Source organism: Syngnathus acus, chromosome 4 (assembly GCF_901709675.1).
Source record: "Syngnathus acus chromosome 4, fSynAcu1.2, whole genome shotgun sequence".
NCBI lineage: Eukaryota > Metazoa > Chordata > Actinopteri > Syngnathiformes > Syngnathidae > Syngnathus > Syngnathus acus.
This window is the reverse complement of record NC_051090.1, coordinates 5,260,762-5,286,995: the sequence shown is the minus strand read 5'-3', so window position 1 is coordinate 5,286,995 and position 26,234 is coordinate 5,260,762. Positions and strand designations below refer to the sequence as shown.

Sequence of the window (26,234 nt, the reverse complement as noted above, 5' to 3'; positions counted from 1 at the left end):
AAATTCCTTTGCTTTAAAATGTTGCCTTTTAAAGTTATTTTGTAACTACGTGAAGCACATTGAGATATCTCGAATGTGAATAAAGGAAAGAAAACATTTCAAGCTTACTTCAAAGTTAGCCTTCATCGCTACATCGCAAATATGCAGTTCGTTTTATGTAAGCAAATTTACATTCTCGCAAGATGGTGGTGGAGGGGAACTCTTGATCCGTTCTTTGCCGTTGATTGCCTGGCAAAAAGGAGCCTGGGCGTGCGACACAAGTATTTATTATGCTAATTATACATTCAAAGTCTGAGAGTCATTACAGCTACGACGAGGACTGTCTTCCGCTGGAGCAAGTAATAAGCACTCAAAACAGATGCTTTCATCTAACTGATTTAAATTGTGATGCATGTTTTTTTTTTAGCAAAGGGAAAATGACTAAAAAATGAATAATAAAGTATCTTTCTTAGACAAGCTGACACACCAAGAAAACTATTTGGATTTGAATACTGATAGCTACGAGCGCTGACACGCTGAGTTATGATGATATGCAAATCTGGGAAAAGGGTCGTTTTAGAGGACTTGGATTTTGCCATCATATTTTCGTACAGGTTCTGTTAAAGGTGTGATGTCATTTCCTATTACAATTTTTTACTGTTCATTTGCTGGCTTGCTACTTCTGGTATTCTCCAATACAGAAATATTTATGTCATTGCAAAAAAAAAAAAAAATGTCTTGCTGATGTATTCATAGCAAGAACTGGGAGAAATTGGCTAGAATCGACACAGAAATCTTCAGACACACATTGCCTCTTGCATAATGAGCCACATGCTGCTTCACCAAGAAGTCTAAAAACACAAGATTACCTACTTCGCACATGCTAACAAAGCTTCCTTTCACAGCACGAGCTCCTGCTTTGTTTTATTTTTTTATTTCTAGCGTGTGGGGAGCGTCTGACATTATTTTCCAAAAGCATCATCATGCATCATTGTGAGGGTACACGCGCTAATCAGCGCAGCCATCTGGCAAACGGCTCGCGCACCGTCGAGCTTAAATGCGTGGCATCTGTTGATCAAACGGATGCGATATTGTTTTACGAGTAACACCCTTAACCTCCGTGGACTCGCCAATGTACTCGTTTTTTTTTTTTTAATTCCACAAAGGTTATACGGATCGTTTCAATCAAAGACCAATGTCACACGCCAAGCTGGGGATCCATTAAATGATGATCTGAGAGCTTTATGCTAATGCATAGCACCGTACACAATTTGCAGACAGTCACTCTACCTCGCCACGACTTAATGCATAAATTGTGTCAAAGCAGAATGGCGCACCCTAAAAAAAAAAGGGATTTGGCGCAGGTGTCAACCTCGAGGCCCATGGGCCAGATTTGGCCCTCCGCCTCATTTTGTAGCCTGCAAAACTTGCCTATGTTCTTCTGTGAATATTGAAAATTCGAAATAAAATTTTTAATAAAGCAATACGGGCACCGAATTATTCTTTTGTCTTGTGTCTGTAATCCTCCTGTCTCTCAGTAGTGTCACGCTCCCTCGGCCTACTCCACGCAGATGGCCTTGCGAGTCATGTTATGCATTTCTCCAATGGAGTCTGAATAAGTCATAGCTGCATGTGCAGTAAATAAAAAAAATATAATGCGCTGGCTCCTGAGGCAGACTCATATTAATGAACGCAGAGAGAAATAAAACATTTCATATTTATGCCGGTCCTTGAAATCTCACACAAAAGCCTGACTTTCTGTGAAGGATTAATGGTACACTATGCTGAATAATAAAAGGTAATCAGTAGGCGGTGGCTGGCGTACACACACGCATGCACACACACGCTTGTCTTGAAGGGAGATAAATGGTGCGGCTTCATGCACATCAGATTCACGCTCACTTTGTCACAATGTCTCCTCATTGCAGTGCAAATATATACTCTGCCATAGTATTAGGTACACATGCATATTACAATGTCATCCAGTAGAAGAGCTCAATCTACTCGTGTTACGATTTATAACGTCATATGTGAGGGATTTTTTCTTTTTTATTAAAGAATATTTTTTTTCTTTTGGAACGGATTAATTGCATTTCAATTCATTTCAATAGGGGGTAATGATTTGTAAATGAACTCAACTGAATTTATGTCACACATGAACAACAATTAGAGTAAATTATAAGCATCATGGAACAAATGAAACTTGTTTGTCAAGGTACCACTTTGGTGAGTTGTGTGAAAGGCACACAGGAATCAATGTTATACTTCTGTGTCAGTTTGGCATGATACACAGTGGAAGGGGCTTGACACTGCCTGAGGTTATACTTATTTTTTAATACAGTGGCTAGAACTTTTGTGCTTTTGCGCAACATGATCTTTTGAAAAAGAAACTCAAGGTTTTCGAGCCAATTTTTTTTGTCATTTATTTTTTACACGACTGTTGTTTGTGTCCCGCATGGAATAAATCAGTCTTTTTCTCCAACTCCTTGCTAACTAACTTCAGCAAGGCAATGTTTTTTTTTTTCTTTTTCAGTGTGGACCAAGGTTACAATAGCTTTGAATTTTTCATTCAGTTTTGACTTTTGTTTTTTTAATTGAGTTAATTCATTATATATGGTTAATTGGGGTCGTGTTGCATTGATTGCCTCTTGTAAATTCAAATTCACTGACTGTACTGAATTAAATGAGGCACGACGGCACGCAGCGAACAAAAGACAAAGTGCCTTACTTGCAGGGAATTTCAATTTAAGAGACTGCATAAAAACAAGAAATTAGATGAAGCTTGATCCAGGAAGCTGGATGCTTGTAGATAGCACCTCCAGCTGACATTGCTTGGTTAAAACTTAGCAAAGTCTTACAAATCACTCTGTGCTGCAGTGTTGACAAAGTAGGTGAGCGGAGCACAACAAAGACTTGGATGCTGTATTATTTATTTCTCTTCTTGCTTTTGTTGAGGGAAGAGTTTCCCCCACCCCTCTCGTTCTCCCTCTCAAGAAAAAGAAGCTGAATAAGCAAAAGTGATGCACCAGATGCTAAATAACTCAAAAGTTTTTTATACCACACTCAATTTACAATGTCCCTTTGTGTCCTCTATGCAGGAATACTTTTAGAGGTCTTTTGGCCTTGAGGCAGTCCCCCGCCCCTTCCCTTCAAACTCCAACTTTGAATCCAGTCACACTAAGACAAGCACTGCCTGCAATGTCCTTCTAATAATAGAATTGCACGTTTTTCCTTTATAGAAAGCGAGCTATTTACATAAAAACGCACGTTGTGGATTATTACGAATCGCGTTTTGTGAGCGACACGGGTAGTTTGTCCTAGTAAGGTTGCCGTATTAATTCCGCTGCGGAGCTACTTCCGTGTACGTTTTTGGTCAGCGCTTCGCTAAAGAATTCTTCTCAAATTAGAACAGCTCGTGCCGCAGCCTCGACTCACTATGTGTCATTACTAATATACCGAACTCAATTTAATCTTCGTATTCGGATGAACTCGTGTCGGTGCACGCTAAAGCTTTGCAGCATAGCTTAGCATAGCTTGCTAGCTACCAACAAGGAGACGCGATCAAGTGATCAAGTGCTGATCGTATGGCGATGTGTGCAGTCATAGTGAAAGAAGAGTACGAAGAGGAGCTGTGCCGATTAAAAGAGAACGAGGGACAGCGTCTACTGTCAGACGCTGTTTTCAAGACTGTGTCGCACAGAGCAGGTTGGTTGCTTGCTTTCGCTATTTTTATTCTTTTTGTAAATATGTAAAACCCAGGTACCACGTTTGTTTGTGTGAATAAGGGCCAGATCAACAAATAAGACCATTCCACATTCTTGTGATGCCATTGGCATCCTAATAAAAATCCCGCTATGCCATCATATTGAAGTACATGTAAAAATAAGATAATCTGCACTATGTGGTATTGTCGGTGCTGTCGCTTGTGGTACAATGACGCCTCAATTATTTATCATGAAACTGTTCTAAATACTGGACTGCTATACACATAGCAAAATCATGCATCAGCAATAATGCACAATAATATAAAATTCTCCAATTTCGTGGTACAATTAATTGGAAAATGATAATAAAGGGTATTCTATTCTAAAGTCAGTCTTTTTCTTTTCTTTGTTGTCCTGCAGACGTCACCAAAAATGTTCTTCCTGAGCAGCATGACCCCAAGTGCCCCTCCATTAAAAAGGAAGTAGCAGTGCCCCCCCATATTAAAGAGGAAGAAGATCCTGGGCACCACTGTGGGTTATCACGTACATGCAGCCGACCAGATTGTGACATATCGTCACACTCTTCTGACAGTGACGATGAGCACTCTAAAGGTGATGTGACATGTCACATTGACAACAAACACTGGAAATGTTCCAAGTGTGAGAATACTATGGCGCTAATGATGTCTACCGTGACATATGGTGGTGTACCTTTTTGCCTGATGGTAAAAAATTCACTGACAAGGAACATTTGGGAACACAGAGAGGATTTTCCTGGGCAATTTGTGGTAAAAAGATTCTGTGTAAAGTGGTTACAAAAAAGTATCTGTACTCTGCTCTGCCAAGAAGACATCTTCTGTACTCAAAAATATATGGTGCTGGGACTTTAATTCACACCGAACGGGAAAGTAGCAGTACAGATGCAGTGTAGATAAGCACAGTTAGGCGTATATTAAAAGTGACTAACAAAAGAGAATAAGGTTTTTTTGCTACTACAATGTTTTATGGATGGAACAGTACTCTAAATCATTTCTGTGCCTTTTGTTTGTGTTTCCAGGTTTCGGGCATCCGTCCAATTATGTCGGAACCACAACCAGCACTGGATGTAGAAATAAAGTACTTTTGTTTTTTTTATATAATTCAGTTTGGAAAAAAATGCATCTTTTCCGAACAGTGATATTTTTAGATTTTCCAGAAATAAATGTTACTGGGTAATTTAGAACACATGTTGAAATATGTTGAAGAGGCAGACCACTAATCGATTCATGGAGAATTTGTTTTTTGTGGTAATTATATCTTAATCGATTTTTTATTACAGGACAGAACTGAACATTCAATTACAATTCCTGAAGGTAGTGACAATGGATTGGATTCATCCACCTCCACTAAAGTAGAATTATCTGTGTGTGAATTAGTAAGTGGTTATTAACAAAAGTTTGCATCCAGTACTTTTACTAAAATAGTAGCGTGGGTATAAATTAACTGTGATATTTATAAATGAGTAAATGGTTATACTTTTTTCAGAACACTGACGAGCCAGTTTGTCTTTCTCGGGAAATGCCGGATGACAAACAGCAACATCAAGAGGAATCAGAATCGTTTTCCGAGCAGCAGAGTTCTCTGGAAACGTTAGATGAAGACCAACACGAGGCAGCAGATTCGTTTTCTTACACCGAGGAGGCTTTCGTGTGTCAAATGGTAATTATGGATTTCGTTACATAGACAGGGATAATGAAAGCACCATCTAAAATGCTTCCGATGAACTCCAAATGAAGTTCAAATGTTCTAGGAAACTTCCCCTGACATTTTTTTTTTTTTTACAGCACAAGCAACGATCCAGAGAGAGCTTCCACAGCAGAGAGCTTCCGCAACATCAGAGGGATCTCATCGTTGAGCGGTACCAGTCGGGAGAAGGCTACAAGCGGATTTCCAAGGCATTGAATATATCTTGGAGCACAGTGAAGAGCGTCATCGTTAAGTGGAGAAAAAACGGCACCACAGTCCCGTTACCACGGACCGGACGGCCCTCCAAAATCGACGAAAAGACGAGACGGGAACTGGTCAGGGAGGCCGTCAAGAGGCCGACGGCAACGTTGAAGGAGCTGCAGCAATTTCTAGCCAGTACTGGCTGTTCGGTACACGTGACAACAATCTCCCGGCTTCTTCATATGTCTGGACTATGGGGTAGGGTGGCTAGATAAGGCGGAGAAGCCAGCAAATTGTGAGAAATGTTTTGTTTTGGCGTTGGTTCTTAAGTCTTTTTGTAAAGTAATATATCCATGATGAATAATATTGTGAATAAATCACTTTTGTTACACCAAGTTAACTGTGGATTGTGTGTTTGTTGCTACTCTGAACATTTAAGGCCCATTTTATGATTTTAAGATTCGCCACAGTTTTATTTTCGCATGCATAGGAAAACCTTATTAGTGTTTGCGAGCGTGTAACGACAACAAAATTTACTGGTTAACACACACCACTCTAAACATTTCCTTGCCAAAATGTCCCGAAAAGCACCATCCAATAAAAATGTTATTCCCAAAAGTTGCTGACTAAGATGGAAATACAAGAACACATACACAAATGCGGATCCAAGGAGAGGGATTAAAACGGAGTGCTCACCCAAGGCTTGATGAAACTCACCCGACACCGGGGTCATGGGAGTCGGTGGCAGGCTATTGATGTTGAGCGCCCCCATCTGGTGGATCTGCGTGGCAGGGAAGGTGGCCACGCTCGGCGTCAGGTAACCGCCGTGGCTCGCTGCCATGATGGCTGCCTGCTGCTGCATGAGCTAAACAAGAGGGACACGGAGGACCGGGCAGGGGGGTGAGGGTGCCCAGGTGAGAGGAGGACAGATGGTAATGGGCAAAATATCGTACGCGGGGACGGGCGGGTGGGAGGGCGGAAGGAATGTGTGTGTTGAGGTTGATGGATGGAGAGTGGAGGGGAAATAGAAAGTGGAGCAGAGTAGAAGAAAAGGAAGCGGGAAGAAAAGAGAAGAAGCCTGTCAGCCTATGTTTAGTGCATCTGTCTTGGCTGGCAGCAGGAAGCCTGTCACCAGCTGCTTTTGCTCTCATACAAATCAAGACGTTGACATGTGCATATTATCTGTGCGCTCAGGGAACAGGCAAAGTTTGTACAGGAGTTGCAATGTGCTCGCTCTCCTTGCAAACTTCACCACAACATTAAGTCACGATTCCTCGCTCGCCTGTTTGCGGAATTACATTTTTGGGATACCCAGCCTTTATCATAAAAGATTTTGTATTTATTGATGATCGGTTTTGCTCTGACCTGAATTCAACTGAACACATTAAAGACAAAAGTGAAGTTAAAAATAAGCAATTCAAAACACGCAGGGCAGCAATGCATGCATACAAATAAACACCGAGGACAACATTTTGATGGAAGCCGCGTTGGTTTCATGCTAAGCAGAAATGCAGAGTGAGTGAAGGCCTATTGATTTTCATCTGCGAGCGAGGGGAATGTTGTCCGGCGGCTGGAAATTGACTGCAGTTTTTGTGACACATCTACTAAATTACTAACATGCTCCGAATTGTGAGTTGCTAGTTATGCCTGCTTAAAAATACACTCTTATTGATCGGCGTCTGGATTCGGGGACATCTCAAGAGGCTGGAAAAACTGCTCGGTGAAAATAGAGGAAAGAAAATTTGGGGTGTGGAAAACAACAGTACATATATTTTGGGCAACTCGTGACAGTCAGTGAAATTTGCATGGTGGGCCCTGCGATGGGGGGGGAAGCCAATTATTTTCTCTCAGTGCTGCTGTCAGGTAACGTGAAAGCGACTGTCCCGCTGGCAGAATCCCTGACGCCGGCATCGCATCCATTAGCTGCGTGCCTGCTATCTATTAATGCCTTTTGTCATTTGCATAATTTTATCAAGGTGGCAAAGGGGGATCATCTGTTTCTTTCTCAATAAGATGAATTGAGCCTTTAAAAGCGGGTTACGCTGGAAAAAAAGGCAGCAAGGGAGAGGGGAGGAAAAAAAACAGGAACAAAAGCAAAGGCTCGGAAACAAAGAGGTGCAAAATGTGACTGTCCCCCATCAGACCTTTTTAAAGATGACTGGTACTCCATTATGATGGTCTAATACGCATTAAATGCTGTCAAACTCACAAAGACCATTAAGGTTGTGTAGAATTCACCCAAAAGTATATATGTAATGGAAATTTACCAGACATGGCTTCGACATTGACTTGCTAAAAGCAGCATATGGCGCAATGTATATTTTTTTTGTACTTTCAGTTCTGAGGAACTGTAAGCAGGTGCAAGTAAAAACAAATAAAACAAAAATATATCAATATCAGATATCTTGGAAAAACAAAATTGGGGATAAAAGGGAATAAGTTACCAAACTTGTACATTTGATTTTATGCGTTCAGCAGCTAGCAAGTGCGCAGTCGTCATGTCGGTTAAATTCGTTTCGCATTTGTGGACAAAATTTGGGTTGTCGCACAACCACTAAAAGACTAAACTGTGATTTGTTCTGTTAAACTCAAAACGATTAACAAATTGCATTTGTTTCTATTTTTAGGGGAGAGGGGAATGTTAACACGTTGGCTAGTTAGTATGCTACGGTAACAGCTAACTATGTAGCTAATGCCGCTGTTAGCGGAACTATTTGTGCTGGGAGAGCTGATTAAATAAACAATTCATAATTTATTGTTGTGCTGCCGTTTAAAAGCAATCATCACTTTCTCATGGGTGACGACAAGAATAATCATTTTGTTGTTTGAACGGCAACAGATGGATACACAGGTTAATTGTACCTTATGTTATCTCGCTGAAAAAGGATTGAATTGTTCTGTCATTTTATATCGCTGGTTTAGATAAACAAATGGAGTAACTAGATCATACTTTTCCGACCTGACGTTAAATTGGATTGTTTGTATCAGGCCATCGTGATCGTGGTTGATAATCCTTTCATCCAAAATGCCAATGCTATTTTTCTCTGATGGATATAAAAAGAAGGGAACAAAAGGAAGGCGAACAAAGTTGTTCGGCTTCCAGCGGCATTCATCTACTGTCAGGCATCTGCTTTTTATTTTTTATATTTTTTATTGCAACCTGATGGCAGCGCTCCTCCCGCAGTGTCAGCAGGCAATCACCTCTTTATCACATGGCAATTATCTCGCTACAGCGCCGTTCCGAGACTCGCAGCATCGTCACACGTGAACCCGGCACGCTGCGACCTGGTCGGCAGCGAATGGCGGGGGAAAGACAAAGGGAGGCAAAGTGGCTGATAAAGGCTGGGGAAACAAGAGGGGCTTGGGGGTCAGTGAGGTGAACTAAAACACTAGATGGGCCCCATTTGTTAGCGCCGTGCTAGCACAGAAACGGTTTTAATAGCGTTTTCTCATTTCTGCTTTTGTGATGGAATGTTTGAGCATTAATTCAATATGATTGATATATTCAAGCCAATTTAAGATCCATATGCTATACGGGATAAATGCTAACATAGCTAATCCAGGTCTCACACACACACGCTTGTGCGGCTGCATAGTCATTGCTCGCACGTGTTTAAAAAAAACGACTGCCTCCAACAGGGGGAGATGTTTCCTCATGCCAGTTTACAGTTGCCCCCCCTACCCCCAATCCGCCCACACGCTGTCACTATTAGCAGCCAGTTAAAGCGTCTTCTCTCCTCTCATTTATCTCTCTCAGGCTCTGGCTGAACCACGCTTGCCTTTGAATCGCAAACACACACACACTGTAGAAAAAGGCGAGTCATTCTGCAACACCAAATGTGCAGAAAATGCAAAAGTGTGATGAAGGCAAATCATGTTGAGACAACCCAATTACTTAAATAAAAACAAAGTAAACTAAATGTGTTCTTAGGCTGCCAACAAATGCATCCAACTGTTTTTTTTAGATGCATTAAAGTCAAGCTACCACCTTAACAGTTTTTTTTTTTTGGACGGCAGCTGCTGTGTTATTCCTTCAGTCATTGTCTACCGCATTCTGTTCATTTGTTCCTTCTTCCCTTTCTTACAAGGAATAAACAAGGAGAACAACTCTTGGGAATTCTTCTTGTTTATTGCAGTAATGTAGCAAATATTGCCGGGACATGGCCTAACAATTATAGCTCGGTACAAACAGCGCAAGGAAAACACCATGAATCTTGCTCACCGCCTTTTCCTGCTGGTGTTTTGTAAAAATCACCTTTTTTTGCAAATGGAATGTCTCCTGTCATAGATTGCCAACGTCGGCGTCCATCACAACATTTCTCATTTTGGTCAGTGTTGCACACCCCTCCCTTTCCATCCCGCGCCGCCTCCTCCTGGTTTGACTAAAATCCAATTTACTGGCTGTCAACTCAACTCTATGATCCCATCCACAGCTGTGGTGGAGAGCTAGCGCTTTACTGTACTTTCTGGTTACAGCTATATACAGCGGTTGTCCCCACCATACGTGGGCGCCGTAGCCTCATTTTGGCCGAAATGTATGGCGAGGGGGATGAACACGTAGTGTGCTTTTGGAGATAAAAAAGGCTTTTCACTGTCAGAGAGTTCTCGTCTTCAGGGAGTAAGTACGCTTTATCGCGCCCGTAAAGACACATCCGTCGTATCACTTCAGCACTTTCGCCCGGCGGCGACGGGGGAATTGCCGTGTGCACGAGCAGTTGCTGCTGCCAAAGGCTAATCATCGCTACATAGACTCCTACGCTATCTGTAGCTAGCTTTCTTTTCTGCCTTTCGACATTAAGAATTGTGCTCGTAGCCTGAGTGGCTATTGCAGAAAGAGTCTTAAAGGGGATATTGATATAAGAAAATACTTTTTAGGGGGACGCATGCAAATATATCAATGGGACCCTGTCGCAAACAGCAAAAAAACAAGTATTTTGTGTGGCGCCCCAGTAGTGAGGGCTCCCTCTAGTGGTACCAAAAAGAAAAGTACATTTTGGAATAGGCTAACTGTGCTGCTGAATTTAATTGTTGGTTTTGGAGAGCATTTTATGAGCAGTTTTAATCAAGAAAAAATATTCATTTTAGAAAAACCCAAAGTGGAATTCTTTCCATGGAAAAACAGTTGCTGTAGTGCAAGAACAAATTTTAATTGATTGTCAAATAAAATAAATAAAAAATGTTGGTGTTTTTTGCTAGTTAAAATTCACTACTATCAATTAAATAAAATGATTCCTCTTACTTGACAGGTGTGATGTTTTAAAAGAAATGCTTTTTGGGAGGATGATGCAACGTGACTGAAACACACTACAGTGTGTGACTTTATGGGGGTGCGGGAAATGGGCCAAAAAAAGAACCCATTACATGTTTATGCAGATCCGGACTAATAGGTCAGTCCATTTCCCTTAAATGAATAATTCATATTTTTTAATGACCAAAATTTTGACACATGTAAGAGTGGGCTTTACAAACTGGTGCTGGTCCAAATGAGGATCGCTGGCTTATTAAGTAGAAATCTGCAGTCAAATGAATCAAACCAAAACTCAACTTTCTTGCATCATCCTGCTTCCCTGCCACAGTAAATAAAAGTCATGGCCCGAACTGAACACCTCCCCTCAACCATTTGCGTGTTGTCACATTTCTTAGGGCAAAAAAAAAAAAAAAAGAGTGCATTTCATGAATGGCAATGAAGGTTTGAGTTTTACTGGGGAGAAGACATGGCCTCGCAATTACTCCGGGACGGTCCATTTGAGCTTTTGCGCCATGCCCCCGCGGTGCCGGTATGAAATGAAACGAGGGCGATGGATAGCCCCCTTAAGACCTCATATATCGTTTACATTTCCTTTATAGCCAAACAAGTTGTGTGCTCGCGCCGCTATAAATAAAAACGCATACGTCGATGTTCTTTTTGTGCCACAGATGAGGCCGGGTTGTGAGACGGAGAGCAGCGATTACAGTAAGTAACGTGGTAATGAAAGGCACTACTCATATGAAAATGGTAATATACCCATTACAATGTTATAAAAACAAATTTTAATGCATTTTAACCTTGCTGAGTCATGTCTGTCATTTGTACGCATAAAAAGCCGTCGAAACAAAATCATTCCGTTGTGTTTTAGGAGTAATTCACTGCCAGGCATTCTGGTGTGTGCAGCATGTCCACCAGGGGGCAGTGTAATAATTACACAGACAAAAAAAGAGGTTCACAACTATTAGAAGAGGAAGTAGCAGGAATATTCGTTTTTTTTTTGCAGAGGATAAGGAATATATGCCAATGACTATCATTGGATTGTCTTTTTATATGTGCTGCTGCACCGTTTGTGTGGAAATAAACGTTACGAGCAGTAATGAGTATCGTACGACATTTTGAAAGAGAGAAAATTCCAGCTTTTTAGTACTTTGCCCTATGAACGCAAACTTTGACTCTCCCGGTGCCACGAGTAGGGATTGTGGGATCACGTTGAGAAAGGGACGGCATCAAAGAAGCGTGACTACGCTGTGCGCAAGATGGTTCTGGGTGCCCTCGGGGGGGGAACACTACAGAAGGTGAGGGGAGCGTGTCATGAATTGTGCAGTAGAAGAAGAAGCGGATGCAGCGGTTCTGACGCTGGTTTAGCAAGCTTGAGTCACCGAAACAGTCGAAGACTGAAACCGTGTGGAGGTAATTAGGACACAGTTTTTAAAAGTTGAGAAAATAATGCACCTCACACTCCAGCACTTTGTTCTAATCCGCTTCATTAAATGATCATTGGCAAAAACGGCCAAGTTTCAAGTTGGGGGTGACATTAGCATTCCTTCCGAGTTGTCTTTCCGGCCGCCCTGATAAATGAAGCCAAGTATTCCTTTTTCCTTTTAGTTGGCGTTTGCACTTCAACATTCCTGAGGGAAATGTCAATGTGTGTAGCTGCTAAACGCTCCGATGTGTTCATTCACCAGCCTGACTGATAATGTGCGGCGCGATTTCAGGGATTTGGAGTGGAAAAACTGTTTTTTTTTTTACCCCTCTCCCATGTGACCCAACTTGGGAATTTGTATGAGGGGAAAAAAAAAAAGGCTTAAACGTGGACAGCCTCATTTGGAATAAGGCCTCTTCAAGTAATGGACTAAATTAGCTAGCCAATGTCCACACATACACAACGTCTAAATAACTCTCCATTCACCAACACACACGCCAACTGCTTGATGCCACAATGTGTGTGTGCGTCTTTTCCAACTCACCGCATGTGCGTAAGAGCTGTAGGTGCTGAAGGGAAGGGCGATGGCGGGGTTGAAGATGCCAAACTGGCCGACCATCTGCTGCATGCGTCTGATGGTGCGCTCCTTGTCTGTGTCAGCGAACTTGACCACCAGGCTGGAGGAGGCACCCTGGATGGGGGTAGAGGGGTCAAGGTTAAAGGTCAGATTGGTACATGGTCTTTGTCAGCGCCTAATTTAAAGTGGAATAGAAATAATTTAGCTTCTCGCTGTCTCTACCGTGTTTTGTGGACTACACAGAAAGTCACATTTTACATAAAAAAAAAATTATATATATATATACACACAAATATATACCATGTCTTGTGGATTATACAGAAAGTCACTTTTTTTGTAATATATTTTGGCTTGGCTGCGACTTAAACGCTCATTTTAAAACAATAAATGGAAGCGCTATCAGCAAGCAGCTATTGACCCCCCGCTTAAAAGAAAAAGTGCTGCAATTGCTTTCATTTTGTCCATTTTAATCTTCTCCCCGCGGCTGGCCATGTATTATCCGCACTTTGTTGTCGTCGCCATTCGGCAGCGGGAAGATGAGACCCAGCAGGTGCGCTGGGCCACACACCCTTCATTAAGAATCCTCAAATGATTTAGCGCTACAGTTGACCTTTTGTGCGCTCCGCCTCTCCGGTGCGCCTCGTCCCAATTGCGGCCAATCGATGCACATAAAAGGCCGAAATATTACTCTGATCTGACGGTGTGCAAAGGTTGGGTGTCACTCACAATAACAACCGCCGCCTCTTGTGAAACTGGTGCAAAGTTGTCAACAGCGTCAATCATAGCGGTGAATCGGAGTGATGCTCAGCGGTGGCGCCATTCTTTTTTGTTTTTTTTAAAAACCAGCATCACTTTATGACATAGCTTGTTTTTCTGGAATAATTGAAATTTCATTAGTCAATCACCAACCAGTAGTAACATCACTAATTTCCCACAAAGTCAACACACTAACAATAATGTTGATGACAACGTAACTTCCCAAAAATAGATAAACAAGTTAGGCATTATGACCACTTTCAGTCAACACCAAGGTTAATTTTGACACTCTAATACATTGGCAGGCTTTATCTGTTGTGTCTGTCCAGCTCTTTAGTGTCTGCGTCATTAACTTTATTGTGAGGTTTAACAGTGGCGGCCGTCGACAAAGGGCAGCGACGCACAGCAATACGGAGAAGTTCAGTTCTCGTTGGGGGGAAAAAAAAAACATTGCAAGAATATATCGGAAATAAAATTGGGAAACTAGCCACATACATATATTTTCTGTCTAACACATTTCCCTTACAAAATAATCAAATACAATTCCGAGGCTGCTATTTAATATCCATCCATCCATCCATCCATCCATTTTCTGAACCGCTTAGTCCCCACGGGGGTCGCGGGAGTGCTGGAGCCTATCCCAGCCGTCAACGGGCAGTAGGCGGGGGACACCCTGAACCGGTTGCCAGCCGACCGCAGGGCACACAGAGACAAACAACCATTTGCACTCGCACTCACACTCACACCTAGGGACAATTTGGAGTCTCCAATCGGCCTACCAAGCATGTTTTTGGGATGTGGGAGGAAACCGGAGTGCCCGGAGAAAACCCACGCGGGCCCGGGGAGAACATGCAAACTCCACACAGGGAGGGCCGGTGGTGGAATCGAACCCGCACCCTCCTTACTGTGAGGCGGACGTGCTACCCAGTGCGTCACCGAGCCGCCGCTATTTAATATAATATTAGATTTCGTTATGTCTGAGGTTTTGCTTAAGGCATGTGAACTTTAAGCAAAAATCTCATTACATTTTTAACCTGCCTTGTGTGAGCAGGGGGTGGTAAACAATGTACAATCCATCAATAAAAGGGAATTCTGCCCCTTTAGACTCCATAAAGACATTTAATAGGCAATCAAACGGCACCTTCGATCAATGTTACAACACAACTTTATTAATCATTCCGGAATATTCCAGAACTTTTATTCAAAACAATTGCAATACACTGGAATTTGCAATTTGCAATCACATGACGAAATACTCCGCCCACTAACACCGGAGATTGCACATCATGACCATTTAATATATTAGATGCATTTGACAGATATTTAGGCCTTGGAAGAAAATAAATTGAATGTAGTATTTCTATATTTCTGACCAATGCAGCTGCCGTCACACAATTGTTTACATTTGTATGGAAATTGATGCTCATTACAGATCCGTGGACATATTGATTCCCAAGAATGCTAAAGAAGCCATATATATGCACCGAGTGACGCTTATTTACAAACTCCAGATACTGTCCGTTGCGCAAATGCTTTCATGCCTCCCCGGCTCACATATTTTATCCAAACCAAAAGTCCGACGGCCCCTGAATGGCACCAATGTATTCATGGCAACTTCCGTGAGCTGGAAAATAAGATCAGTCAGGGAGCCTTTGACCCTTCCTCGTGGCTGCCTGGGAGAGTGAAACACACGCGGCGTGATCTCGAAAGTGTGTGCGCTCATGCATATGTTGCAGCCTTCAGTGCGCTCTCCGCTTTAAGTATGCACAAACACACATCGACAAGTCGTCCCTGCAGGTGCGGATATGGGGACGCTACCTTCAGCTATCAGACTCTCAAAAGCCCACCAAATGTGTTTTATTCTAGTATATTATATTTGTATTTTATTATTATTTTATTTTAATTCATTTTATCATCAAAGGTTTTTTTTTTAATGATTTTTTTTCTATAATTTTAATGATTCTTGAGTCCCACCCACCCAGATCGACACTCGCGACACAGATTATTACGCTTACGTTTGTCCACGCTGATGATATTCATCACTGAATTCCTTTTTTGCAATCAACGCGAGCGTGACCCGTTCAGGGACACAAGCGGGCGGTACCATACGGCCCGCGTATCGACAAACGGTCACGGCCCGCTGACGGTGAGCCCCGTTCGCCGGTAGCCTCGGGATATGAGATGCTGATCATATTTCTATAATCAATTTAGCAGAGCAGGAGGTATAAATCCTGTCCATTCTCTCTCTCTCTCTCTCGCTCCAATCCCCCCCCCCCCCTTTCCTCCAGCCCCTTGCTTATAGTCAAATGAATAATTCAGCAGCCAATGTGGCGAAAGGTGGAGTAAACAAGTCTATTGCCTAATATCCCCAGAGGATGCCAAAGAGAGACGAGGCCGGGCCGGAGAGCGAGCGCAGATAGCGAGGCTGGAGCGATGGGGAAGGACAGTATCTACGGAGAATGGACATCAAGAGTCTTTCCCGGCGACCTGCAGTCATTTGCACTTAGATTGACTCGCAGGGTTTCGCTCAAATGGCACAGCTGGCTTTCTAGTGGCTCTCTCCCCGCAACACATTTGGCGACCATTAATAATGGAATCATAAAAGGACAAACATGAGCTCTGTGAAGCGAGGTAGGAAGATAGAGAGAGTTGAGCCTCCACCTGCTTCCAACAAACAAAACTGCGGACCAAAGCCACGCACACTTGAGGCCTTTTGTGGTAATAAGTGAAGCTCCTCCGCCGACCGCTCCAATCTGAGCGACCCTGTCGCTTTTATTTGGACAAGTGGGCCTCGAAGGCACGCAGAAAACCAACTTTCTAAGCAGAGAATATCAAATTCATAGGACAGGCGGCGCGCTTACGTAACAAGCCAATGTAATCTATAGACGGTGATTATGCAAGCGGAACACTGCCGAGTGATGACTTGCCCGCAATTCAATTATCACCCTAAATACGTTTATCTTCAAGTTAGATTATAAAGAAATATCATGTTAATTAAAGAGACAAACTGCTTTACTTGGTCATTTCTTTTAGAGCTTATATGCTCCATTTAAATTTGCCACACGCCAGGAGGAGGAGAAAATTGTTGCCATCCATCCATCCATCCATCCATCCATCCATCCATCCATCCATCCATCCATCCATCCATCCATCCATCCATCCATCCATCCATCCATCCATCCATCCATCCATCCATCCATCCATCCATCCATCCATCCATCCATCCAGATGGCTCACTGGAATTCTTTTTTTAATGGTCCCAAATTAAATATTGTACGCATCAAAAGATTTTTTTTTTTTATATAGATGTGACAATTTTATTATTTTCAAAATGTTTTGATACCACACTAATACAAAAAACTTGAGCTAATCGTGACATTTTTTTCTATAAATAATATTTACAGTAATTGCTTAGCATATGTTAACCTACAAGCATACTGAATAGTCCATCTTGCCCCGAATACAAATTCCCCATTGATTCAAGTCGTGTGTGTGCGTGTGCACATACATGCACGTGTATTAGTGTGACAAACGTGTACTTACTGGCATTGTCTGACTTCCGTGTAGGGCACCAATTGCTGACTGAGCCTCGGTATGTGTGGAGAACTTGACAAAGGCGCAACCTGGAGGAGAGACACACACACACACACCATGAATGTGCAATCAGTCAAGTCAGGTGAAAAGTCGACGGTATGTAAATAAAAGATGCGGAAGTGGATCCGACGTGTCCCAAAAAAAGGATTTTGTGCCTGCCTGCCTGCCTGCTCAGTGGGTGGGCGTGACAAGCAGGCTGAAGCTGCGGGCAAGAGATTGCACAGATGAAGCAGAAAAGTGTGCTATTTAGCAGCGCACGCCTGTCTGTGCATTTTAAACACAAGCCAGACTCGCAGCCACACTGGCACACAACAACGCGTGGATCGATATTTATGTGTGGATGGCGCGCAAACCGACAGCTCTCAGCGTGTCCTTCAGGGATAGGATGGGAAAACACACAGGGAGCTTCTTGTTGCCTTTTACATGTTACTCATCAATTATTCAGTCGCTAAAAGTGAAAAATGGATGATATAGATATGGCAAATGTATGGTATTTGTTTAAAACTAAGAAAATATTGAATGAGACCTCTTGTAGGTACAAATACTCATGGTTAGAAGGATTTGATTCCACGGGGAGACTGAGGGCAGTTGAAAATGGACCGTTGCAGCCAAATGGAGACTGTGGAGCAGCGTTTCTTTATCATGGTAATTTCTTGTTGTAAATCTTGACCAGGCATGAGACAGGTCAAGAATCCAGAATTCAAAGCAAACATGGTGAAGCAGCATTTAGCTGTTACGCAAATTTTAGCCTGTCTAGCATTTCATGATGTGTGTTAGCATTAAGCTAGCAGTCTTTAACGCAAGGTTGTTTTTGTCCTGAAACCACACCACAATTAGCGCATCAGTGGAGGAGGAGAACGAGGGTCTCCTGTATTTACTTCTCAACGTGGAGATGAGAAATCTTAGCCCAGGGGAGAGCGAGGACTTTTGGAAAAACAAACCAAGTGAAGACTGCGGGGCACGACGGTAAGTAACCGTAGATGGAACATAATCAAAAGAAATACTAATTGGTAAAGATGACTGAAAAGGGTTATCTGATGAAAAGAAAAGTCCAAATGATTTCCCGCTGTTTTAATGGATCGCGTCGAGTACCTCAGAGTTCCTGGATGCAGAGTGCACTGCAGAGCTACACAAAGAGAAATAAAGCTTCCCTGGGCTGGCCCTGTGCACCCTCACAGCGGGGACATCTGAATTGTTTTGACATCCATCTTTTGCCTTCCTCCTCCTCCTCCACCTTGCAAACTGCTGCAGTCACAATGCGCTGGCTTCCAGCCCTTTTAGATATAATTCCACAACAATTTCCATAAGCGCTAGCTAGGGAATAGGCGACACAGACATGAAAAACAACTGGTCCCCTTGCACTTTGCTATATGTCAGAGGAAATTGATGTCTCTAAAAGTTTGGGGCTGCATCGTGCATGACTTAAGGTGAGAAAAAAAAAATGCAGAGGCCCTTGTTGGTATGTCTTGTGGTGTGTGTTCTCACAAAGTGTCTGTGATAAATAGCAAACGCCATTTTCTTTTTTTTTTTTTTAGCTAATCACGCAGCACCTCATGCTAAATGTTTGATATCTTTGTCTGTCTTTTCACTCCTTGCTTCATGTTCACACTCTGCATAAAATGAGGACAGGTACGGGATTGAAATCTCGCTTTTGCAATGCAGAAGTTGTTTTTCTCCCGATATGAGATACTACGCGTGTCTATATGCTGAGAGCGACTCAATGATGGCAAAGTCAGCATTTTCAAATGACATGCGGCCGTTCCTGTACCGTTTGTGATTACAATTACTGATAAATGTTTCTGTCCTGTTCGGCTATGCAGCGATGGCGTTTTAAATGTGCTACCTATGATTTTTTTTTGTCAATCAATGTGTTTCCTGTCTTTAAAAAAAAAAATGCAAAGAGATATATGAGCATACAAAAGTGATCTAATTGGACTTTTTTGTTTTTCCATCAAAGCCCACAGCTCTCTCGCAATCAACTGAGCGTAAAATGAAGTAAAAACGCTAAAGTCACACGCGTTCGCCGTACACTCTTTGGTCCGTGACCTAAATAGTGCTGACAAGTGCGTCCCGGCGTTTACCTTTGCTGTTGCCGTCAGGACCTCTTAGGACCGTGCACTCCTCGATGACTCCGTAGGGTTCGAATAGGCGGTAGACGTCTTCCTCTGTCTGTTGCTTGTTGAGCATCCCCACGAACAACTTCCTGTCTTCTGGAAACAAAACAGAAAAAAACCACATTTACAACTTTGACCTTAATTATCAAGCTGATGGCAGAAGTGAATGAATTTTTTAGCCCAGGTCACAGTTTTTTTAAAAAAATTTTATCATGACTGATCATTTTAATTTGACTGTGTCCGTTAGCTTTGAAGCTAGTGGGGGCAAAAGAATGGTCAGAAGCAATAATGATGACCTATGACCTGTTTGAAAGTAAATTTGGCGCAATCCCTCATTTGATATTGGCAGAAACGCATCGTGGGTGTTCCAAACCAATCTGTACCGCTTGGTGGAAACATGGTTCCTTGCAACTCCAGTCTCCTACGCAACACTTCGTCCTGCCCCCCCCCCCCTCCCCTTTTCCCATCCCCGCCACCCACCACTATTCATCTCCTCTTTCTCGTTCCTCCACGCTGATTCCACATTTTCCACACGCAATCATTCCTTTTTTTCCCGACTGCCGTCCACTCTTTATCTCTCTCTTACTCTTCAACTAATTGCTGCTGATCCAGTAGTTTTTTGTGTCGCCAGAGAAATATTTCAGTGCGCTGCTCAGCTGAACAATGGCCTCGTCGCTGCCTGGCAGCCGAGACACGGGCGTGAATAATGCTGACTTTTCAATAGGAGACAACTTCTGTTCAACGCGGCGGGGATGTGATCTTTACCTTGACCTGACACACTGTGTTTACTGATGTATTCTAACACGGCAGTCACACCGCCCTCTACTGGCCGGCATGAGGATGACTGAAAACTATACCTTTTGTGTTTATAAGCATTTTACACAGAAATGAACAGGCTTGGCTGTAACCAAATAAAGTGGCTCCACTTATTTATAAAATTAATAATACATTTGAAAGTTGAACTCTGGCTTGAAACTTTAATTTACGTTATTTTCTAATTGACAAGTTCTCTCATTCCACTCATTTCGGTAGCAAACTAGCTCAGCGTTTATTTCACTGCACCCTCTGCTGGTTGCAACTTGAAATAGATCAAATCCCATGTGATGAACTTCTCATTCCTATCTTCAGCAGCACGACATGTGCTTTTCCTGACCTGAAATAGTGACATTGCGACGGCCAGCTATGGTTTCACAGCACCGGCCTGCACAAATGATGCACCTTTAAAATAATCAAACGTGTCAGAGTGTTATCTTGGGAGGGGGCGTCCCTGGTGCTGGCTGCTTATTGCAAGTGGCAGGATCAGAGGCTACGTATCACCACGGACGTGATGCAACGTGACATCTGTCAGGATAGATAGGAGAGCATTTATCTGGCAAAAAAAAAAAAAAAAAGGAAAAGGGAAGGAAAGCCTTGAACTGGAAAATGAAAGGCCGAGATGGTCCTTCCTTCTTGCTGGAGGGGGAATATAAATTTGGAGGTTAGATGATGTAGAAGGAGGGCCACACAGGCTGTAATATTACCCCTTCAAGAATATGATGGCTTTAGATCAATGCAAAACATCTTTTGCAACATCTGAACCTGCGCTGAAATGTACAGTCAGCAATTGATGTATAAACAATTGCATGTTTTGTAATCACAACGTGTGCAAGTCAGAAGGAAATAAAGGCGACAACATGATATGGAATATGGCGGAAGCGCTTGTTTAGCTCTTAGGTGAGAACGGGCATTCTGTTTTCTCGCTGCTACCGTTACATTTGAGGAGTTGTGAGGAGAAACGGCGCTAATAAGCCACCTCATTAAAGCTACGGAGTTCGGCGGCAGCGGCGGCGCCCTTACACTGTCAGCTCAGTGGGTTAGCGCGCCCGCTTCAAAAGCTATCATGCTAATTTATTTTCGAAACCGGTAAACAACGTATTTCCTCTCTTTCTTTCTCACTCCATTGAAGGTGAGCTTGTGCGACCGTAGAAGAAAATGGGGCGTGATGACAAAAAAAATGTCTGCTTCTCATTGACGGAATAAAAGGCTCGTTATTCACGCGCTAATTTGGCAGGGTGCTGGCACCCCGGGGCGCCCCCAAATCTCGGACGCCTTCGCTCATTGGCTGCTCCCGCCGGTGATCCCTAACATGCTTAGCATCCACTGTCACTGTCTGAGCGCACACACACACACACACACACACATGCTTGTCCCCATCCTCTCATTAATGCAAACACAAGCCAGTTAGATTGCGATATATGTAATAAATTGGATTAAATTCCACTGGCTAAGCACTGTGATCTCTTCGGGTTAATTAATTTCATTCTGTCTGTGTTTTTAATGCTTGAACACATGCTGACACTGTTATTGTGTAGCATCCTGCTTATTGGGGGGACTATAATAGGCTTGTGAAGAGAGAAAGGCGGGTGGGACGGGGGGTTGTTTGGTATTCCGGCCACAAAAGGATGTGATTCCTACTCACTACAGTAGCTGGCGTTAATATGCTGGATCCTTCCTCACCTCTTATCTTGAAATGAGGAGAGGGGGGGGGTGACTGGATGCCTTCCCTTCTCCAAGCTTGGGATGCTATCCCATTTAATATATTTATCCATTCCTTATTGTTCCTTTTATCAGCCGAGCTAATATTGGTCATAATTTGCCCTTATCTCCGCCGCGACACTGCGGCTCTTTTTCCCGCACCTTCCTCTCAACCCCCAACTCCTCCGGTGAAAGGTGATTGACAGCCACCGTGTATAAGTGGTTGTCATGGTGACCGGCTTCCAAAGCACACAATCCAAAGGTCCTGCCAAACGCTCTCGCCCTTCCCTCGGAACCAGCTTCTTTTCATCCATCCCAGCTTATCGTGTGTGTGTGTGTGTGTGTGTGTGTGTGCAGCAATTTACAGTAAGGCCGCATCCTCCTCACTCTCGCCCCTTGCTTCTTATTCTTGACGCCTTCTCTTTTCTTCTTCTCGCCAGCGCCACATTGCTATTCACTGGGTCTCATTCTACTGTCCAAAATCCTTAGCAGGCTGTGCCGCTATCACGGAGGATACAGTAATAAGTCTCTGTGTCGCCCCGACCGGAATACAGATAGAGAGGTACGCATGCTGCATGGATAGTAGTTGAAATATAGAATGTGAAGCAGGTTTACATGCTCCAAGAAGCATAAATGATGAATTCCATTCTACTCTTATGGGGGGACAGAGTATGGAAAAGTAACTTTTTAATTGCTTGTATAGACATTTGGGTCTCTGGAGTGCTTGAGCACCCATCAAGTGTGAAATTACAGAAGTGAGTAGATTTTGGTGAGCTGTCTGTGTCAGAAAATGGCATGAAATCAAGCTGTTGAGATTTGGGCCTGATTGTAAAGTCACTGTCGGGATCATTTAAATAATAGCACTTACATTTTGACTTTGCCCCCTTTAGTTTGGCAGCTACGTAGGAAAAGATCCATCTTTTTTTCTTGTGACTTGAATCACTAATAAGGGAGCCAACTTTTTCCCATAACTCTTATCTTTATCTATCTTTAAAATGAATGTAAAAAGAAAATTAAAAATGTTGTCTGAATTTGACAAAACATTAACAAATATTGAAAATAAAAAATGTGTGAAATTGCGGTGCTTTCCAACTGGCGTTAGCCACAAGCTAACTTACAAGCTAACAGGCCGTTTGTCTTATCCGCAGTGTCAGCTCATTGTCAAGAATTCAGAACTGTTCTTTAAATTGTGCTCCTTTGAGTGAAAATGGCTAAAAAAGAAGAAATTCCAAAGCCTTACTTGGAATGCTATCACCTCATCAATTATGCAACACTTTATTGGCACAACGGTACTGTTGCGAGTCTTTAACTGTCACCATGTCATCATTATGGACTCCAAACATTAACGTTAGCCTAATCCACAAGCCTGTGTAAGCACAAGCGTTCAATTAATAGTCTACATTGTGATTCATAGGGGACGTTTACAATCTTCCAACACGGCAGCGAGTCTTTCACACGTCACGCGTGGGAGGCTGCGCTCGCTAACGGCTGCACGCAGGTCTCGTAGCGTGTTTGGCAGGCCACAAAGCTCGAGATCAAACCGTAGCGTGTTAGCGAACACGAGCCCCACAGGAGGAGCGCTTCTGCATTCCGAGCGTACGAGCTGGATCTCAGCGGGGACCGATCGAGAACGCCGACTTTTTAGGCGCGCGCCGGGTATCCAAAATGGCACCCAAATATCTGTAACGTGTGCAGCATGTATTTGCAACACACCCAGGAGGCTGCTGTCACTCAAATATCTGCAGTCGTGTTCCAAACCTTTGACGCATCGGTGCAGTTTAATGGCCGCTGCGTCGGTTTAGGGGATTCGAGCTTCTGTGTAGAACTCGGGAGCTCCTGCACGCTCTGACGTGTGAAAATGTCGATGCGCATGTGTGTTTTTATGCCTCTTTCTTCTCGACACCCCCCATTCCCCCCCTCCGCCTCCCCCGCCTTTCAACACATCAGCTGAGAGGAGAAAAATTGAGGGAGCAATTGCTTAAATTATTCTATCTGCGGCATATACATCTCAGCAGATTTACACCCAATATGATAACAAAAGTGAAATATTACTGTCGCTGTATTATACAGCCGTGCTCATAAATCCTGAAAAGTGCTGTGTATGTGTAGCTAGCTACTGTATATAAACATTTACAATATGGCAGTCCTATTTATATTGTCTCCCTTCATAATGCCAACTGAAGGGCATTTTGGCATCCGTTATGATATGGATTTTCCGCACGCCATTATTGCCTTTCTTCCCCATCCGGATACAGCGGAAAGGCCTCCACCTTTGGCAGCGTTTAGCACAGCGCCCGCCTGGTTCTTAATTATTTTCTCATCGCTCAGCCGACACTGATTCATGAGGCTCGCGCTATAGACGCACCCTCTCGACAAGCCCCCCACGAACCCATCTTGAAAATGCACTTTTTGCTCCGCGCGACTGTTAGCTTATTCTACTCGTCCATGCTCGGCCCCCCCTCTGCCCTCACTTTCAGTTTTGACAGTTCTATTCATTTTTGTGAAAGTGTACAAAGACTTGGAAACTAAACTACCGATCAAATCCCAAAACATTTTAATGCCTAACCACCAAGCCTGACTGCCAAACTTAACATGAACCCTAAACTTTAAAACCTCAACTTGACCTATGACCTTTAATTTGTATGATGTCACCCAAGTATGTAGTCTTGCCATCTCGCTCGGGCTTTGTCCGCACCTTGGTGAAGGGAGCGTTAGATTGAACCCGCTCCCTCCTCCTCTTCTACTTCCTCCAACAGCGAACGTTTTCAATATTCACCAGTCCCCTCAGAAAAAAAAAAAAAAGCCATGCTAACAGTAATGAGATGGGGAAATGCCGCACGAGATAAGCGGGCCAATAAATAGATAGCTATATAGGCCATCGAGCATGCCGTTACTGACATTTCTATATTACGCTGCACATTTCCCCCCCCAGTATATTTGCACAATTTTCTGGCGTGTTGAAAAAATTAAAAATAAAATCCTGCGTAAAAAGAGAGAGGCTTGGAAAAGCCAATACTCGTCAAATCGTCCATCCATCCATGCATGTACGGAGTCATTTTTCAATTTAATGTGACCAAAAGGCTTCTGAAGTCATAATTTGGCTCTCAAGATGTAAATGTCTGAAGGATTAACTTCACATGAAGGATTGGCTTTTTTTTAGTGATTATTTTTGGTGACACCTGACATTGACTGCCCATTTTGGAAACCACCAGGCTCCTAGTAAAAAATATTAAAATATTATTTGGGCAAAAATATACTTTTATAATGGCAACTGTTCAACTGTCATAACATTTTAATTTTTTAAATAAGGTAAATAACAGATTAAGTATAAATAAGATAAATATGCATGCTGAAAATAAAAATATATAAATATGACCGCTGACAGCATCAATCCAAAATTTGAAAAAGGATTGATGTCGCTTCTGTATTGATGTGTGTGGGTGCACCTAATCGGCAAAAGCCGAGAGAATAAAAAGCAAATGGAAAAACATGGCGCTCTTGAGAGGTGCCCTTTATTCTCTGCCTGAAAAGAAACTCTCGTACAAGGTGCAAATGTACGGCCGGCGTCATTAATTTAGGGTGGAACATGAGATGGGTTAGCATGGAGCAGAATAAGCTGCAGACAGAACTAATGTTACCTTTGAGAGCTCCTTCTTTTGTAGTTCTCTGCCTCGCTGCGATAAGTGCTTTGCTATTTAGTTGGGAACAACGTTAAAAGAACCTCTACCCTCAAACGCCAAATTGGCTTCCTTGAGTCGTCGTCCCTTGCAGGTGCATTAGACCTTTTTTCTCTTCGATAATATGTGCTTCATTGACACCGCGAAAACGTAGCACTCAGAAGGGAATGTTGTGTATCCTTTGACAGCATACTCATAATTTTTCTTTTAAACTTGTATTATAATGCCGTGTACCCTTTTTTCAAGTCATGTGAAAAGACCCTTGTTGCTTTTAGAGTGCACCCGACAGCCCTTGGCGCATTCAGAAATGACAAAGTAGAAAGTTTCACATCCACTTGAAAATTGCACGACTGCTGAGAGAAGAACTGGATTACCTAACCACATTTCATCGATGCAACCAAATACTGTGGAGCTAGTTTATTCAGAATCCACAGAGCGTGACATGCAACTCATTTTCTGCAGTCAATAAATAATTTATGAAATTTATATTGTCTGTCTATATGTGCTGCTCCACCATTTGTGTTCTAATACTAGTTGCTTAAGGGGTCAAAACACTAGGTTGCCGCAACAATTTAAAGTCATTTATTAAAAATCATTGAAGTTTTCCCTTTTCTTAAAACAGTTCTGCAGAAAGTTGAACTTCTGCTAAGCAAAAGTTAGGACTCAACTCTCAGGCAGATGGCCTTTTCCTCTGGCCCTCTATCTCCCTCAGACAAACCTTA

At 42.8% G+C, this 26,234-nt stretch overlaps 2 protein-coding genes across 10 annotated transcripts in view; one reads left to right on the top strand and one right to left on the bottom strand.

The window, feature by feature from the left end:
* celf5a (cugbp, Elav-like family member 5a) overlaps positions 1-26,234 on the bottom strand; it is a 133,777-nt gene that overhangs the window by 8,284 nt on the left and 99,259 nt on the right. For 2 of the 5 annotated variants that reach the window (XM_037250381.1, XM_037250382.1), the window contains exons 4-7: positions 19,289-19,417; positions 17,157-17,236; positions 12,825-12,971; positions 6,306-6,474 (exon numbers count right to left, since the gene is read on the bottom strand). In XM_037250381.1, the coding sequence (XP_037106276.1) occupies positions 6,306-6,474; positions 12,825-12,971; positions 17,157-17,236; positions 19,289-19,417 (525 nt within the window). The remainder of the gene's footprint in view (positions 1-6,305; positions 6,475-12,824; positions 12,972-17,156; positions 17,237-19,288; positions 19,418-26,234) is intronic. The other 3 variants (XM_037250384.1, XM_037250385.1, XM_037250383.1) reach the window with 2 other exon arrangements.
* LOC119122170 lies at positions 3,185-6,004 on the top strand. 5 transcript variants are annotated; one of them, XM_037250387.1, is made up of 7 exons: positions 3,187-3,684; positions 4,104-4,295; positions 4,741-4,799; positions 5,002-5,052; positions 5,086-5,097; positions 5,208-5,381; positions 5,507-6,004. In XM_037250387.1, exons 1-7 carry the CDS (start codon positions 3,564-3,566, stop codon positions 5,882-5,884), a joined length of 987 nt encoding a protein of 328 aa, XP_037106282.1. In that variant the 5' UTR covers positions 3,187-3,563; the 3' UTR covers positions 5,885-6,004. The 5 variants fall into 5 exon arrangements, with proteins under 5 accessions (XP_037106283.1, XP_037106282.1, XP_037106281.1 ...); XM_037250388.1 differs by having other exon boundaries at positions 3,185-3,684; positions 5,002-5,097; positions 5,259-5,381; XM_037250386.1 differs by having other exon boundaries at positions 5,002-5,097.